The sequence below is a fragment of the Aquarana catesbeiana genome, linkage group LG13 (assembly GCF_042186555.1).
Source record: "Aquarana catesbeiana isolate 2022-GZ linkage group LG13, ASM4218655v1, whole genome shotgun sequence".
Classification (NCBI taxonomy): Eukaryota; Metazoa; Chordata; class Amphibia; order Anura; family Ranidae; genus Aquarana; species Aquarana catesbeiana.
This window is the reverse complement of record NC_133336.1, coordinates 91,068,124-91,084,720: the sequence shown is the minus strand read 5'-3', so window position 1 is coordinate 91,084,720 and position 16,597 is coordinate 91,068,124. Positions and strand designations below refer to the sequence as shown.

The following is a 16,597-nucleotide window of genomic DNA, read 5'->3' as shown; positions in this document are numbered from 1 at the left end:
TCACCAAACTTACAAAACCCTCTGAAGTAGCAGCCAAAGTCACAAAGATGAGACAAAGAAGTGACTTCCTTGCGACTTTTGTGATTTTCAACATTGCAGTATATGGCACTCATGTCACAAGGAAGACCCAGAAAGGTAGTGCAGGAACTATTTTTTTTTTTTGCAACTTTTGCCGCAGCAATTAAGACGGCACCCATTGAAATAAATGTGTTTTGACTATTCACGCGACTTTCTGTGTTGTGTGTCGCAGCAAGTTGCATGGGAAGTCGCAGTAGTTTGAACCAGGACTAAAGTGACGCTGATAATGTTAGAAATACAAACTGTTGGCTTGTGTTCTGGTAAGTTTTTTTCAACGATGATGCTGAGGACTCCTAATATGCCAATGTGTTGTGGAATAAAGGACCTTTTTTGGTATATTATCAATATAAATATATTTGTTCTCTAGTAGGCCATATTAGGAGAGGTATGAAGGGAAAACAGGAAGTGACCTGGGGTGTTCCGTAGTCACGTGGTCAGTATGCCTAACGGGGGAAAAAATAAGACAGTAGGATGAGCTAGTAAAACAGATTTATTGAAAGTCACTGTATGCAGCATAAATCAGCCAAATGCATGAATGTCCGTGATATCTCCACATGTGGAACCGGGATATATATATATATATATATATATATATATATATATATATATATATATATATATATATATATATATGGAGAAGCATGCTGAATTCCACCTACCTAACTTCTTAATTACGTGAACAGGGACCCCTTGGCGAGAAGCAGTGGAAATCGCCCCTACCCTGAAAGAATGGCCGGAATAAGCTTTGGGGACCAACCTAGTTTTGACAGCAGGGTGCAGCAATGTTTCATGAACTGTGCCGTGGAGAGGGGAGTACTAGGGAAAGGTAAAAGTGGACTATCCCTGGGTTTATCCACAGTGATCACCATGAGCTGATCTGAAACTGTGACGGCACCAGGGTTTGCTGGTCTCGAAAAATCTAACGTCAGTACCGGCTCCTGTCTTGCAAATGTCCAGATGCAACCGGAAATGATCAGTGTAACTAACTAACTGGTAGATTAAGAGTATGCAGGATCTCGTCCATGGTCGCCTTGAGGACCAAGCTGGGTAGCAGCCCGAAAGGAGCCCTAAAGAGTAAAACGGACATGCTCCGTAAAATATGCCCTGTAATAGGGAGTCTGCTAACTGTGGTAGGGGCGCTACTCTTCTGAATCTCCTTGAAAATGGCCTTGATTGGGATGTGCTGCAAAAAAATCGATGGCCTATTACGGTCCCGCAAGGGCAACAATGCTGGACATCTGCCAGATATCAGCTTCAGCTGTGAGTGGCAGAAAGCAACAAAAGCAAGTAGATATAGAATGTTGTGGCAATCACACCTTAGGATACCTAGACTGGAAAGCCTGGATTCCAGGCCATGTCATAAGCCTTCCTGGCGTTAACTGAAAATGACTTGTTGACCAAAATGACTGCGCCGACCCAGTGGGAAGTGAATCGATTGTTAGCAGCGAGAAAAGCGGGGACAGTGTGACACAGGTGTTTGAGTCTGGAACCTGTTGGAAAATAGCGGGTAGTTCAAACGAGACAGAGCATCCGTTGCTGTATGCTCTACACCACAGATGAACCTACAGTGAATGTGGAAATAGAACTGAAGGGACAGCCAAATCAGCCTATGTACGGAAGACATAATGAGTAAAGACCTGGATCTGTCTTGTTAAGCAATTCTGAGGTAGCCTGATTGTCCATGGAGAAAACCACCGTTTCATCTATGCAAAAGTGATCCGTTTCTCTACAAGAGCCCCGAAGAAGGAGGCCCTTCCTTTCCAAACACATCTGCCTTTCTCTAGTACCAGCCATTGACTAGTTGTCATTGTTATCATTGTATTTCCATCCTGCTCTGCCAAGGTTTAGCTGCTCCTTGCTGAGCTCTGCTATTATATCAGCTGTGTGTACAAGTTTTTCATCCATTGTCTCAGGATTGAGGCCCTTTCGTCTCATGTACCATTGTACATTGGAACCCATATTGGGTAGAACATCTCTAAACTAAACTTACAAGCAGTTTGCACCATATGGTAGTAGCTTTTCCCTTACTGTTCTGATATGCCCTGGCATTTCTCTCTGAGGCTGGATTCACACCTGAGTGTAGCATCTTTGTGCATTTTTCCATAGTGTTTTGCGTGTTTTTATACACAATTTGCTCGGTTTTATGCAGCATTTTTGAGCTTTGGTGTTTTTTTATTAGCCAATAGAGAAAACTATCATCTGTTGCATCATTTGTTGCTAGGTTCCAAAAACAAATGGACACGACGGCACATGCACCTAGTGCATTATCAAAAACATCTAGCGATAAAAAACTACTACAAATGAATACTCACAAAGTAGCAAGTGGTAAAAGCCAATGAACCACAAGATGCCATGGGGCACGGATGCAGGTACACCAATTACATCATGGAGCTGTCAAACTGACGCGTTTCATGGGTTCGCCCCCTTCCTCAGAGCTAAGCTATTTCAAGTAGTAGCCTAGCTCTGAGGAAGGTGATGGGCCCCCAAAATGTGTCAGCTTGACACCCCTTGATGTAATTGGTGTACCTGTGTGGCATCTTGTGGTTCATTGGCTTTTACCACTTGCTACTTTGTGAGTATTCATTTGTAGTAGTTTTTTTATTGCTAATAAACATTTTCGATAATGCATTAGGTGCGTGTACCTTCTTGTCCGTTTGTTTTTGTAGCTTTAGTCTGGATTACCCCATCTAAGGATCTGAGGAGGGCTGCATCCACTTAGTGTTTGGCTTTGCTGTTGGTCATTTTGCATCCAACCACAGAGGACCTTGTAGTGCTGGAAGTGACTGCTTGCATTTGTTGCTAGATATTTCAGCTTTTTTTAGCTTTTCCATTAGCTTTTATTTCTTTTTTTTATTATTCTTATTATTCATGTATTTTTTTTTTTTTCGTTAGGGTAAGTAAGGGGTTAGAGTTAAAACGATAGTAAAATATATGGTAGACGTTCCGCTCTACCCCCAACTGTGATAAACCAATGTTTGAATTAGTGAAACTCTATTTTAAAAGTGCATAAAAAACACACAAAATCGCAAATATATGAAACATAAATAATCCTGAGTGCTGCAACTAAAAAACCTTGAACATGAGGTTTTGTACAGTATAAAGAAAAAAGTTCAGTGCGCTACTCAAATTAAAACCAAATCGTAATGTGATTTTAAAAAACTGAAAAAATTATAGTTAATATGGAAAATGACGGCACCATAAACCGGAGGTGTGATTCCTCTTTAAGTCTTCAGTAAATCTTCTATGGATCTTCTAAGACAGTACAGAAATAGGAAAAGGGGGCTGCTTACCAGATTTGATGGATCCCCACCACAGAGATCATGCGAGCCTGAACAAACTCCTCTCGGGGTCAGGAACAGCTGGTCTTTGAGTAGAGACAGACTTCCCTCCACGCCTGGTAGTTGAAATTTCAGAGGCGGCAATCAGGAACACTCTCCTCTATTAGCTGCTCCAGCAAGACCACTCGTAGCAGGAAATGGTATATTTTAAAAGAAAAAGAGGCGCTTTATTGTGCAGTAGTTTAAAATGCATTAATCCATGAATGGACAATTGACATCAAAGCATTGGCAGGGTAAAACACCGCTGCAGTTAAAAAACGCAGCCGACGCCGAAGTCGATCAGCTGAGAGTGTGGTGACGTCAGGTCCTCTGGCTCCACCCAACGCTACGTTTCTCCTAAACAGGCATCGACTGTCTGCCTCCTCTCCCAGTCGATGCCTGTTTAGGAGAAACGTAGCGTTGGGTGGAGCCAGAGGACCTGACGTCACCACACTCTCAGCTGATAGACTTCGGCGTCGGCTGCGTTTTTTAACTGCAGCGGTGTTTTACCCTGCCAATGCTTTGATGTCAGTTGTCCATTCATGGATTAAAGCATTTGTACTGTCTTAGAAGATCCATAGAAGGTTTACTGAAGACTTAAAGAGGAATTACACCTCCGGTTTATGATGCCATCATTTTCCATATGAACTATAATTTTTAATAATTTTAGTAAAGCCTTGTTTTAAAAATAAAATAACAAACTTTATACTTACCTGTTCTATGCAGTTGGTTTTGCACAGAGCAGCCCAGATCCTCCTTTTCCTGGGTCCCTCACCACTACTCCTGCCCCCCCCCCTCCTGCCGGATGTCCCCACAGCAAGCAGCTTACTCTGGGGGCAGCCAAGCAGGCACGCTCCCAAGCCAAGGCTCTCGTCGACATTGCTGGATCGAGTGGGGGCTCAGTTAAGTATTAGAGGGGGCTGCTGCACACAGTTTTTTTTTTTTACCTGCATGCACAGAATGCATGCAGGTAAATAACCTTGTGCCTTTACAACCACTTCAACTGTCCTTCAATGCCTGCCATGAATATTACAATGGGCAACACATAGTGCAGTACACACAGAAGCATGAACTTTGTTTTGTATTAAAAATTAAGCAGTGTGTCGCTTTCAAGAGGCATTGCCACTTATCAGCTGCCTCCATTAATTTCAGTGGTAGTTAAGGATGAGCTCAGGTGTGTTCGCACAGCCCACATGCAGAGCCCGCCAGGAAGTCGGCACTGCGCTGCGTTAATCACAGGCAGTGAGACATTGTCCTGATGCGCGGCTGCAGAGATCGGGAAATGTCTCACCGCCTGTGGATTAGCGCAGCTTAGTGCTGACCTCCTGGCGGGCTCTGCACGTGGGCTGTGCGAACACGCCAGAGCTCATCCTTAGTGGTAGTGCACCGTAACCGCACCTCAGTGGTATAGCATGTAACCGCACTAGTAACGCATTCATAAAGTGTTAGTTGGGTGTTGGGGGAGAGGCAGTGGAGGTTCCTGTATCCTAGAATGCATTGGGAAATAATAGAGAACTAGGAGAGAACAGCTCCAGACACTTCCTGTCTGTACAGGGCAGCCATGTAGTTGGTAACACCTTTGCTTCTTTGTGCAGGCAAAAGCATTAACCATATAAAAGTGTAGTGCTATAATCCACAAACGTGTGCATCAAAAATCCAAAAATACATATATAAGGTGAATATTATCAAAACATATATGACCATAACTATGGATAACAATAAATAATTATGTTGTGTGAATCAGAAAGACAATAAAGTGAAACAATAATTGTACCTTCGTTAGAACACTGACAAATATTAAGAAACCCGTGACGGTTCCATAAACCATAACATCTCAAAATAATATAAAAATCATAAAACAAAACAGTCCATGTTGAATATGTAAAAATTTGTGAGAAAACGTCACCAAAAGTCAATGGGGTAGCACATAAACAATGATGGAAGTATAACTCCCAAGTTCCAAAGATGGATAGTCTCACCCAATCTGGCAGGTGAGTAGACAAATGAGTGAACCACAAGTGCACAAAGATTTTACATCAGTGCCAGGGCCATCACCGGGAATTGAAGAGGCTTACCGGAACTTAATGACCTGAAATGACATACGCCATACAAGTCAGAAAGGCTTAGTGACCAACGGATCTAAGGAATGTGTCTTGTCAGATGTCGTCAGCATATGGTGGAGAAAGGGGTAACAGCTCGGCTTCCTCACCCATGGGCAATCCAGCATAAGCCAAACGTGTAATTCATATGCCATGCGAGGAGCAAGAAAAACTCACATAGCGTAATAACATTTAAAACACTAATTTATTAAAATAATTAAAAAACAAACTCACATGTTGTAGATCGAAAATAGCTCAAATATCATATAGCGGCAATCGTGAGGGGTCCACCCGACATGTTTCAGCTAATAAGCCGTCATCTGGGGTATGGACCACCCTCACCTCACCGCTCTATAAACAGATAATGACCCCCACTGGGAGTGTCCACATACCGGAAGTGTGATGAATGAAGGTCACTTCCGGTTTTGAGGGTCATAAGACAACTAATTATAATCTATTAGGAACAGAAATTGAGAAGCAGAGATCATTAGATAATATGATAATATGCCTCAAGAATTGCCAAGGGGTGTTTTAAACTAGATATACTTGTGCACTGGCTCGGTCTGCCTATCCGGAAATGATCCGAACGCAAGCCAAGCCTCGCTTTCAATAACTCGGCAACACTTCCTATGTGGGCACAGCGACGACGACGCGCTCCACCCACATAGTCGATCATCACTTCCGGAGGGCGTGGTGACGTCATTCCGCACTACGAGTGCGGCGTCAATGCACACCAGCCTGCTCCCCAGGCCTCGCTCTCATAATAGCAGCCCATCCCATCTCATAAAGAGAGTAAGGCGCCGCTGCGCTCAAAGGGATAGAACCAAGCCTCAGTCTGAGGCTAGCCACAGCCCTCAGAGTGTCAGCAGAGGTGGACATTAGATAAGTGCAGCAGAAAAGGGCACTTATAATAGGATATTAAGAATTATAAAAATGATATAAAAGGGTGAATGATGCCCAGAATGAAATTAAAAAAGGTCATAAAGGGACATCACCCTAGCATCTAGTAGTGCTCACATATAAAATCATAAAAAGGAAAACTAGAGTGACACTACCAATGGGGGGCATCAATTGCATTCAAACCCAAAAAAACATTACACATATTGAAATGACCAATAGTCACCCCAAACCACATATCTTATATTACATCAACCAATAATCACCCTAGGTGATAAAAAATATACCAATAATTTAAAATAATTTGAAATGATTACAAAGGAGAGATCGTAACTGTACTTAAGCTTGATTAATAAAAGAGTTGATGTCCCACTCCACGTTAATACCCCGTGGAAAATGGGACCCCAACTCATATATCCAGTATGTCTCCAAACGGGAGACACCCCTAATAGTCGACCCCAATCCCCCCCCCCCCGCCAAGGGTCCACATATCTATCGATAATGAGAAACTGGGTCCCCACAGGGTTCTGATCGTGGAACTACCTGTAATGCCTAGGGACAGTGTGTTTGGTACTACCTGCTTTGATGAGATTAATATGCTCCGAAACCCATGTGGTGAAAGATCTGATGGTCCGGCCCACATATTGCTTGCCACAAGGGCAAGTTAGGAGGTACACTATTCCTGCAGTGGCACAAGTACAAAATTGTTTAATCTTATATGTACGGCCGGTTACAGTGGAAGAAAAGCTATGACTTGCCTTTCTGCCGCAGGTGTTAAACTTGCAGACCAAGCACTTTCTACAGGGATAAAATCCAATCCAATCATGAAAAAAGGATGGTTTCCCTGGTGGATTGATGACATTAGGTGCCAACTTATTCCGAAGAGATGGAACGCCTTTGAAAACCACCTTTGGGGTCTTGGGCAACAAAGGTCCTAAGATTTTATGCGTTTTCAAAACGTCCCAGTGGCTTTCGAAGATTTTCTTAACATGCTTGTGCTGCATGGAAAAGGACGTCAGAAAAGACCATTTAAATTCATCATTTGGTTGTCGGGGTCTATCCTCCAATAATATCTGACGATCCGTTGCACAAGCATTCTCAATCTCCTTCTCTAAATCAAAAGAGTTATAGCTATATACAGTGGGGATCAAAAGTTTGGGCACCCCAGGTAAAAATGTGTATTAATGTGCATAACGAAGCCAAGGAAAGATGAAAAAATCTCCAAATGGCATCAAATTACAGATTAGACATTCTCATAATACGTCAAAAAAAGTTAGATTTTATTTCCATCATTTACACTTTCAAAATTACAGAAAACAAAAAAATGGCGTCTGCAAAAGTTTGGGCACCCTGCAGAGTTAATATCTTGTACTGCCCCCTTTGGCAAGTATCACAGCTTGTAAATGCTTTTTGTAGCCAGCCAAGAGTCTTTCAATTCTTGTTTGAGGTATATTTGACCATTCTTCCTTACAAAATCTTCCAGTTCTTTGAGATCTCTGGGCTATCTGTCACGCACTGCTCTTTTAAGGTCTATCCATAGATTTTCAATAATGTTGAGGTCAGGAGATTGTGAAGGCCATGGAAAAACCTTCAGTTTACGCCTCTTGATGTAATCCCCCGTGGATTTTGAGGTGTGTTTAGGATCATTATCCATTTGTAGAAGCCATCCTCTCTAACTTCAGCTTTTTCACAGATGGCATCAAGTTACCATCCAAAATTTGCTGAAATTTTATTGAATCCATTTTTCCTTCTACTCGTGAAATGTTCCCTGTGCCACTGGCTGCAATACAACCCCAAAGCATGATTGATCCACCCCCATGCTTAACAGTTGGACAGAGGTTCTTTTCATTAAATTCTGTGCCCTTTCTTCTCCAAATGTACCTTTGCTCATTCCGGCCAAAAAGTTCTATTTTAACCTCATCGGTCCACAGAACTTGTTTCCAAAATGCCTCAGGCTTGTCTATATGTTCATTTGCAAAGTTCAACGCTGATTTTTGTGGTGAGGACGTAGAAGAGGTTTTCTTCTGATGACTCTTCCATGAAAACCATATTTGTACAAGTATCTCTTTATAGTGGAATAGTGTCCCACAACTCCAGTGTCTGCCAGATCTTTCTGGAGGGATCGTGCAGTCAAACGTGGGTTTTGAATTGCTGTTCTCACAATCCTGCGAGCTGTTCTGTCTGATATTTTTCTTGGTCTTCCAGATCTTGCTTTAACTTCCACTGTTCCTGATGACTGCCATTTCTTAATTACATTACGAACAGGGGATATTGACATCTGAAAACGCTTTGCTATCTTCTTATAGCCTTCTCCAGCTTTGTGAGCGTCAACTATTTTCAGTTTCAGTTTTCTAGACAACTGCTTAGAAGAACCCATGGTGCTGATTGTTGGGGCAAGGTCAGATGAATCTGGCCATTTAAAACCTTTGAGATTGACATCACCTGGTCTTCCCAGACGATGATTGAGAACAATCCATGACATTGGCAGGTCTCAGCTTTGCAAAGGGGGCAGTGCATGCTATAAATTCTACAGGGTGCCCAAACTTTTGCAGACGCCATTTTTTTGTTTTCTGTAATTTTGAAAGTGTAAATGATGGAAATAAAATCTAACTTTTTTTGACATTATAAGAATGTCTAATCTGTAATTTGATGCCGTTTGGAGATTTTTCCATCTTTCCTTGGCTTCGTTATGCACATTAATACACATTTTTACCTGGGGTGCCCAAACTTTCTATCCCCACTGTAGTTATTCTTGCTCCTCGCATGGCATATGAATTACACGTTTGGCTTATGCTGGATTGCCCATGGGTGAGGAAGCCGAGCTGTTACCCCTTTCTCCACAATATGCTGACGACATCTGACAAGACACATTCCTCAGATCCGTTGGTCACTAAGCCTTTCTGACTTGTATGGCGTATGTCATTTCAGGTCATTAAGTTCCGGTAAGCCTCTTCAATTCCCGGTGATGGCCCTGGCACTGATGTAAAATCTTTGTGCACTTGTGGTTCTCTCATTTGTCTACTCAGATTGGGTGAAACTATCCATCTTTGGAACTTGGGAGTTATACTTCCATCATTGTTTATGTGCTACCCCCATAGACTTTTGGTGACGTTTTCTCACAAATTTTCAATACTCAACATGGACTGTTTTGTTTTATGATTTTTATATTATTTTGAGGTGTTTTGGTTTATGGAACCGTCACGGGTTTCTTAATATTTGTCAGTGTTCTAACGAAGGTACAATTATTGTTTCACTTTATTGTCTTTCTGATTCACACAACATAATTATTTATTGTTATCCATATTTATGGTCATATATGTTTTGATAATATTCACCTTATATATGTATTTTTGGATTTTTGATGCACACGTTTGTGGATTATAGCGCTACACTTTCATATTGTTTTGATGTTACTTTTTACCTTGAGTCTAGAGGTGTGTTAGCTGCTATTCTACCTTTTTTGGCTTAGCGCAGCGCTGTACTTACTTTTTATTTTGTTTCCTAAAAGCATTAACCAGCCAGTAATACTGGCGATGTCAGGTAGGAGCAGAGCATTGAGCATTATTGTCAGTGGTAACGCTTTTTATGTGAGCTTAAGTGTCATCGCGAGTAAGTGTTGGTGCAATTAAGGGATTGTGACAATCTTTCCATGATCATCTTGAGCTGGACAAGCCAAGTGTCAAATAGATCAATGTATACAAATCCATCTTGTAGAGAATTTACAAAAATGTCCTCTATAACACCCCAACCTAAACACACCCAAAGTGGATTTGTAAGGGACGACATAGTAAAAAGCCCCCCCCCAAGAGGCTTGTTTTAACGTGTGTTTACATGCGTTGATGTAGGTTGCAGTATAATGCATACAAGTAGGTAAAATTTTAACACAACTCACTGCACATGACACCAGCTCTGTGGTGTGAACAGGACACACAGAAAACAAGTGTTTTCTATGTGTCCATGCTATTATCTGTGTTTTTCCAATGCAGTAAAACACAAGTCAATGCAGTATATGTAAACAGGTCCTAATGCCTGGTACACACTACCAGTTATTGTTCCCAGCGGGTTGAACGATAAAAACCTGACAACTCCAACGTTAGTACAGAGATCTTCCCCGTTGAGCTGTTGTGTTCTGACAGGGGGACAGCCCCCCCCAGAACACTCCGATCAGCGCTCTCCGCTGATCGGAAGCCGATCGGCTGCTGGTTTTCCAGCATGCTCATCCGTCAGAAGCCAGCTGCACTGATGATAAAATCTCTTTCCTATGGCGAGATCTAACTAGGGCTGTAACTAATGATTATTTTCATAATTGATTAGTTGGCCGATTATTGTTTCGATTAATTGGTTAATAACCTTAAAAAAGTGTGGTGTATAATTTAGTTAATATGTAAAGTTTAAAAAAAAGGCAATTTATTCTTAAATATCTCTATGCCGTGGTAAATATAAATAACCAACTATACTGTTAGGGAGTAAAATCTCTAATCCACTCTGAGAATAACAGACAGAAGAGATATACTATTAGAGGTTGAATTTGATAAATAGCATCAGACTCAGATCTTTTTTTTTTATTTAAAGAAAAAAAAATTTAGACTGTTTTGCAGATTTTCTAACAGAACTTTAATATAGTATATGCTGGCCATACATAAACAATGTCTTCCTTCAAATAAAAATGTCATTTTAAGAACGTTCGTTCGATCTTCTAATTGTTAATGGGGTCATATCAACATTTGTTTTCAACCACAGTGACGGGAAAATTTAGAAAACTTCTTGGTCAAAGGAATTTTTAGACAGTGTATGTGGTTTACGTTCAGAAATTACATTCGTTTTAAAACAGAATGTTAAAAGCAAGTGACATTTTCAAACAAAATTCTTTCATTCAGTGAATGTAAAAAGATTTTTCGTATGAATATTTTTGCCTGAAAATTGAGCAGCATAATGCTCGGTACACACCTATACAGTTTGCTTTGATCTGTTTCTGCAGTGTTTTATTGCTGTGCGTTTTGATTTTTGCACACGTAATTTTGCTGCGATTCGCATTTTTGCTTTTTTTATGCTTTTTTTTTTGGGGAACTTTGTTCGGCAGATTATAAAACACAAATTGCTGCAAAAACGCATTACATGCTTTTCTTCAGCTTCTCCATTGAAGTCTATTGAACCAATAAAAGCACCGTTTTGTGTTGAAAAAAGTGCTTTACCCTTTTCAAATATGCAGCAGCTGAAAAAAGCATAGATGTTAAAGTGTCCCATAGGAAACCATGTTAAATAAACTGTAGTGGGTTTCTGCACAAAGCAGCAAAAAACACATAGATGTGATCCAGGCCCAACACGTTTAGTAACATAATCGGGGTAAAAAAACTAAAATTAGGCCTTTATTGTACAAAAAGAGCAAATAATCGCTACTGTAAGGGCTTCCTTTTTTTACTGTGGAACAGTGAAAGTAATATTTACAGTAGCGATTATTTGCTCTTTTTGTACTATAAAGGGCTATTTTTTTTTAACCCCCGTTATGTTACTTCCCGATTAATCAATTATGAAAATAGTAATCAATTCATAATCGATTAGTTGTTTCGGCCCTAGATCTAACAGCTTATTGCTTTATCTAATTAACATCACATTTCAGTTTGCTACAAGTAAGGTAACTAGTAACACGCAGTTCATTTTCTCAGTGTCAAATGAATTTAATCACCAGTGTAGCCCTAATGTTATTTCACCCTCCCGCAGCGCAGGGCTTGGCGTCTGAGAGTTGTCATGTAGGAAGCTGGCGTCATGCCTATGCAATTTCGGCAGAAGTTTGATATTTACCAAGGCGTTTAGGAAGTTTGCAGCAACACTTGTTAAGAAGCTTATCATAATGGGAAAGGTAAGAACTGGCATAGTAGACAGCAAAAGTTGCCAGAAAACATCATCTAGCACTGGTATACCTAAAGTACATCTAAAAACTACTATGTGACAGTCTAGAGAGACCCCAAATCCAGTTACTATGTGATGCTCAGATATCATAAAGGGTCTCTGGTAACTGGTGTGGTGGTGATCTGTGACACTGTAACTGGTGTGGTGGTGATCGGTGACACTGTAACTGGTGTGGTGGTGATCGGTGACACTGTAACTGGTGTGGTGGTGATCAGTGACACTATAACTGGTGTGGTGGTGACCAGGTACACAACTGGTGCGACGTTGATCAGGGAAAATATGACCGGTGCAATGGTGATTAGGGACACTGTGAGTAGGTGGTGGTTCCCTTAGAACTAGTTAAAGCCTAAGCTTAACCACTTGCCAAATGGCCCATAGTAAAGATACGTCATTGCTTTGACGTTACATACCAGCAGCTAGCTGCCTTAACTGCGGTATCATTTTTTACTATGGGCGATTCCGCGTCAGATAAAAGATGTCCCCCAGGCGGATTCGCTGCAGGATCACTTTTAGAGGCGGTGGGAGAGGTCATGCCCCCGGTCGGTTCCAGGCTTCCCAGAGCCGTCGGTAATGCCCAGAAGCGATTTGATGCAGCCGTTTGCTGGGCAGGAAGTCAGAATGCCCCCCCCCCCCATCTCTATGCCCTTGGAGAACCATAGAGACCTCTGACGTCACTTCCGGGTCTCGAGCATAAACAAATGTTTTTTTTGTTTTTGTTGTTTTTTAACCACTTCAGCTCCGGAGATGACCAGGTCATTTTTTGCGATACGGCACTACATTACTTTAAATGATAATTGCGTGGTTGTGCAACGCTGTACCCAAAACAATTGATGTCCTTTTTTTTTGCCCAATAAATGGAGCTTTCTTTTGATGGTATTTGATCACCTTTGCGTTTTTTATTTTTTTTGCACTATAAACAAAAAGAGACCGACAATTTTGAAAAAAAAAAAAAACAATATTTTTTACTCTCTGCTATAAAACACACAATAAAAATATTTAAAAAATCTAATTTCTTCATCAGTTTAGGCCAATATATATTCTGCTACATGTTTTTGGTAAAAAAAAATCCCAATAAGCGTATATTGATTGGTTTGCGCAAAAGTTATAGCGTCTACAAACTATGGGATAATTTTATGGAATTTTTATTTATTTATTACTAGTAATGGCAGCGATCAGCGACTTATAGCGGGACTGCGACATTGCAGCGGACAAATCGGACACTATGTGACACTTTTTTGGGCACCAGTGACAATAATACAGTGATCAGTGCTAAAAAATATACACTGTCACTGTACTAATGACACTGGCAAGGAATGGGGTTAACATCCAGGGCGATCAAAGGGTTAAACATCTCCCTACTAAGTGCTTGCTAACTCTGTGGGAGGTGCTTGTACTGTGGGAAGAACGAGATCTGTGTTCCTGCTTAGCAGAAACACGGGATCTCTTTCTTCCTTTGTCACAGAACGGCGATGTGCCTTGCTTACATAGGCAGACCACCGTTCTGCCTCTGTCGTGAACGATCCGCAGTCCCGGCGAACATCGGGTCCGCCGGATCAGTGCAATCACAGCGGGAGGTGGTCGCCTGCTGTGCGCTTGCGCGCCGCAGACCTAGAAGTGCGGAATCACGTACTTGTACGTGATTCTGCCTGTAGGAGCCATAGTATTTGTAGCTGCTGACTTTTAATTTTTTTCACCCATGCTGGACCTCCTCTTTAAGCATAGTAAATATATTTTTGGAGTACAGACCCATAGATGGTGAGTATCCCATTACCAGCAAGCAGTTGCTTCTGCTAAACATCATCCCCGCAGTGTCCCCTTTACAGCCAGCCTGGCATTCTGTAGGTTAACTACAGAGAAAAATTGTGCCGTCCACCCGTCCCCTTTCACCCTCTCTGCCGTTCACAGAACTCTTACTGAATACATTTGTTACAGTGCCGCTCAGTGCCCGCTGCATCTCTTTGTTTATAATCTAAACAAGTGGGCTTTTAAAGTGTGCTTCATAATAATTAGGTGTTTTGTTTTTCATGTAAAGTGATTATAATGCTTCATTTATTTTTATTTTTTTAAATAAAAATAACAATACCTTATCTGCTCTGTGCAATGGTTTGCACAGAGCAGCCCTGATCCTCTTCTTCTGGGGTTCCCTGCCAGTGTTCCAGGCGCCTCCTCTTCATTGGAAAGCCACTTTCCCTGGGGGCACCCTGTGTACTCGCTCCCGACCCCTGGCGTCATTCAGCCGAGCCAAGCTCGGGAAAGATCCAGACTTCACAGTCCGGATCCACCCACATGCCTGGACCGGCAACTGGCTCAGCCTCTCAGCGAGCTGCCAAGAACCTGAGCCAGCTTCTCTCACCCCCTACACATCCCAGCGCTCCAGTCAGCGCTGGAGAGACAAAGCAGAATCACTGGCTCTCTGCTCCTAAAAGGCTGAGAACCGAGTGATCATTGGTCTTTCTTAGTCTTATAGCCAGCCGGGACAGAAGCAGCATCAGTTCAATTCTCTATCTAAGTGAGCATAATTTTTTTTTCACAAGCCCATGCTTATCTTTTAAGAGACTGCTCTCTAGCATCTGATTGGTCCAAGAACCCAGATCACCAGTAGTATATTTGGTAGGGTAAAGAGAGACATATGGTTGAAAGTCCAGTTAAATTTTTATTTCTCAGAAGAATCTTTGTGTAATATTAAAGCGGAGTTCCACCCTAAAGTGGAACTTCTGCTCATTAAATCCCCCCCCCCCTCCGGTGCCTCAATTGGCACCTTTCAGGGGGGAGGGGGGTGCAGATACCTGTATAATACAGGTATCTGCACCCACTTCCGGGTATAGCTAGCCGCAAATGCCCCCCCCCCCCCCGTTGTGTTGTGGGAAACACACAGTTCCCACAACACAACGGGGACCAGTGTAGACACGCAGCGTGACTCGCGCATGCGCAGTAGGGAACCGGGCAGTGAAGCCGCAACGCTTCACTTCCTGATTCCCTGACCGAGGATGGCGGTGGGGGCAGCCGAGAGAGGAGCGATCGATCGGCTTTGGCTGCCGACATCGCTGGACCCTGGGACAGGTAAGTGTCCATTTATTAAAAGTCAGCAGCTGCAGTATTTGTAGCTTCTGGCTTTTAATATTTTTTGTTTAAGGTGGACTCCCTCTTTAAAATTAGTTTAATGATCTGAATCATTTAAGTGTGACAAATATGCATAAAAAGAAAAAATCAGGAAGGGGGAAAATACTTTTCTCATTCGTTCATTGACACACAGCCTGTCACGTACCTGGTGATGGAGCCTGATATGCAGAGGACGGCCTCTCTTTCAACTCTGACTTGGAGCCCTTGATAGAGCTGACAGGAAGCACCGAGATGCAGAGTCGCACGAGTGCTTGGCGGGATCGCTGAACCTGGAGCTGGATCAGAGCACTCGGCTGGGCTGTAGAGGTGTCTGTAGGAATCCCAGAGCAGTGGTAGGCAGGTAGCTGGAGTGAGTAGACAACCGGTCCCCACAGGCAGAAGTGCAGTTGCAGCAGAAGGGATGGTGGCACCCTCGAGGCTGAAGAGAAGGCAGGTACAGGCAGGCCGGGTCATACACAAACGGGCATGTCAGGAACAGCTAAAGCGGAATCAGATTACAGGCCGGGTCGTCAGCAGACTGGCAGCGAAGTGGCAGGAGGAGCAGGCAGATGCAGAGTAGAGGACAAGCCGGTGTCGGATGCAGGCAGGAAACAGGAACGTCAGGAAGCAAGCTGGGTCACAATAAGAACGGAAGTCAGGTAGGTAATTGCAGGATACACAGGGAACGCTGTAGAGCAGACAGCACTGAGTCTGGAAACTGACTGAGTTTAAGTAGCCTGTTTGGGTGTCAAAAGCTGTCACAGGGTGTGTGTGCACCAATGGCATTCTGACAGGAGCAGAGGTAACAGGTCATCTTCTTCGGCAGCCATCTTGGGTGCTTGCATGCCCTTCCTGACAGGCAGAGGTAACAGGTCATATTCTTCGGCAGTCATCTTGGGTGCTGACATGCCCTTCCTGACACTGCCCCCCCCCCCAAAGGGCAGCCTCCGGATGCCCAACTTGGTCCACTTGTCAGGATGGGAGTTCTTAAAAGCTTGAACCAAATTTCGGGCATGGATATTACCTAGAGGTCGACCGATATATCGGCCGGCCGATATATCGGCCGATATTTGGCGTTTTTTACTTAATCGGCATCGGCCGATTGTGCTGATAAAAAAGGCTGATTGTAACTTCAGCCGACTTGCAAATGACTTCTGTAATAGAAGTTAATGCAAGTTTCCTGAGGTTATCTGTGGAGAG

General features: G+C 42.7%; 1 protein-coding gene across 7 annotated transcripts in view; it reads left to right on the top strand.

The window, feature by feature from the left end:
- MIPOL1 (mirror-image polydactyly 1) overlaps window positions 1–16,597 on the top strand; it is a 753,413-nt gene that overhangs the window by 1,362 nt on the left and 735,454 nt on the right. Inside the window, exon 1 of one of the 7 annotated variants that reach the window (XM_073608911.1) lies at window positions 12,225–12,248. The exons of the other annotated variants lie outside the window; for them this stretch is intronic. Within the exon in view, the coding sequence (XP_073465012.1) occupies window positions 12,240–12,248 (9 nt within the window). The 5' untranslated portion in view covers window positions 12,225–12,239. Of the gene's footprint in view, window positions 1–12,224; window positions 12,249–16,597 lie in introns of those variants that run through there. 7 annotated transcript variants of the gene reach the window in all.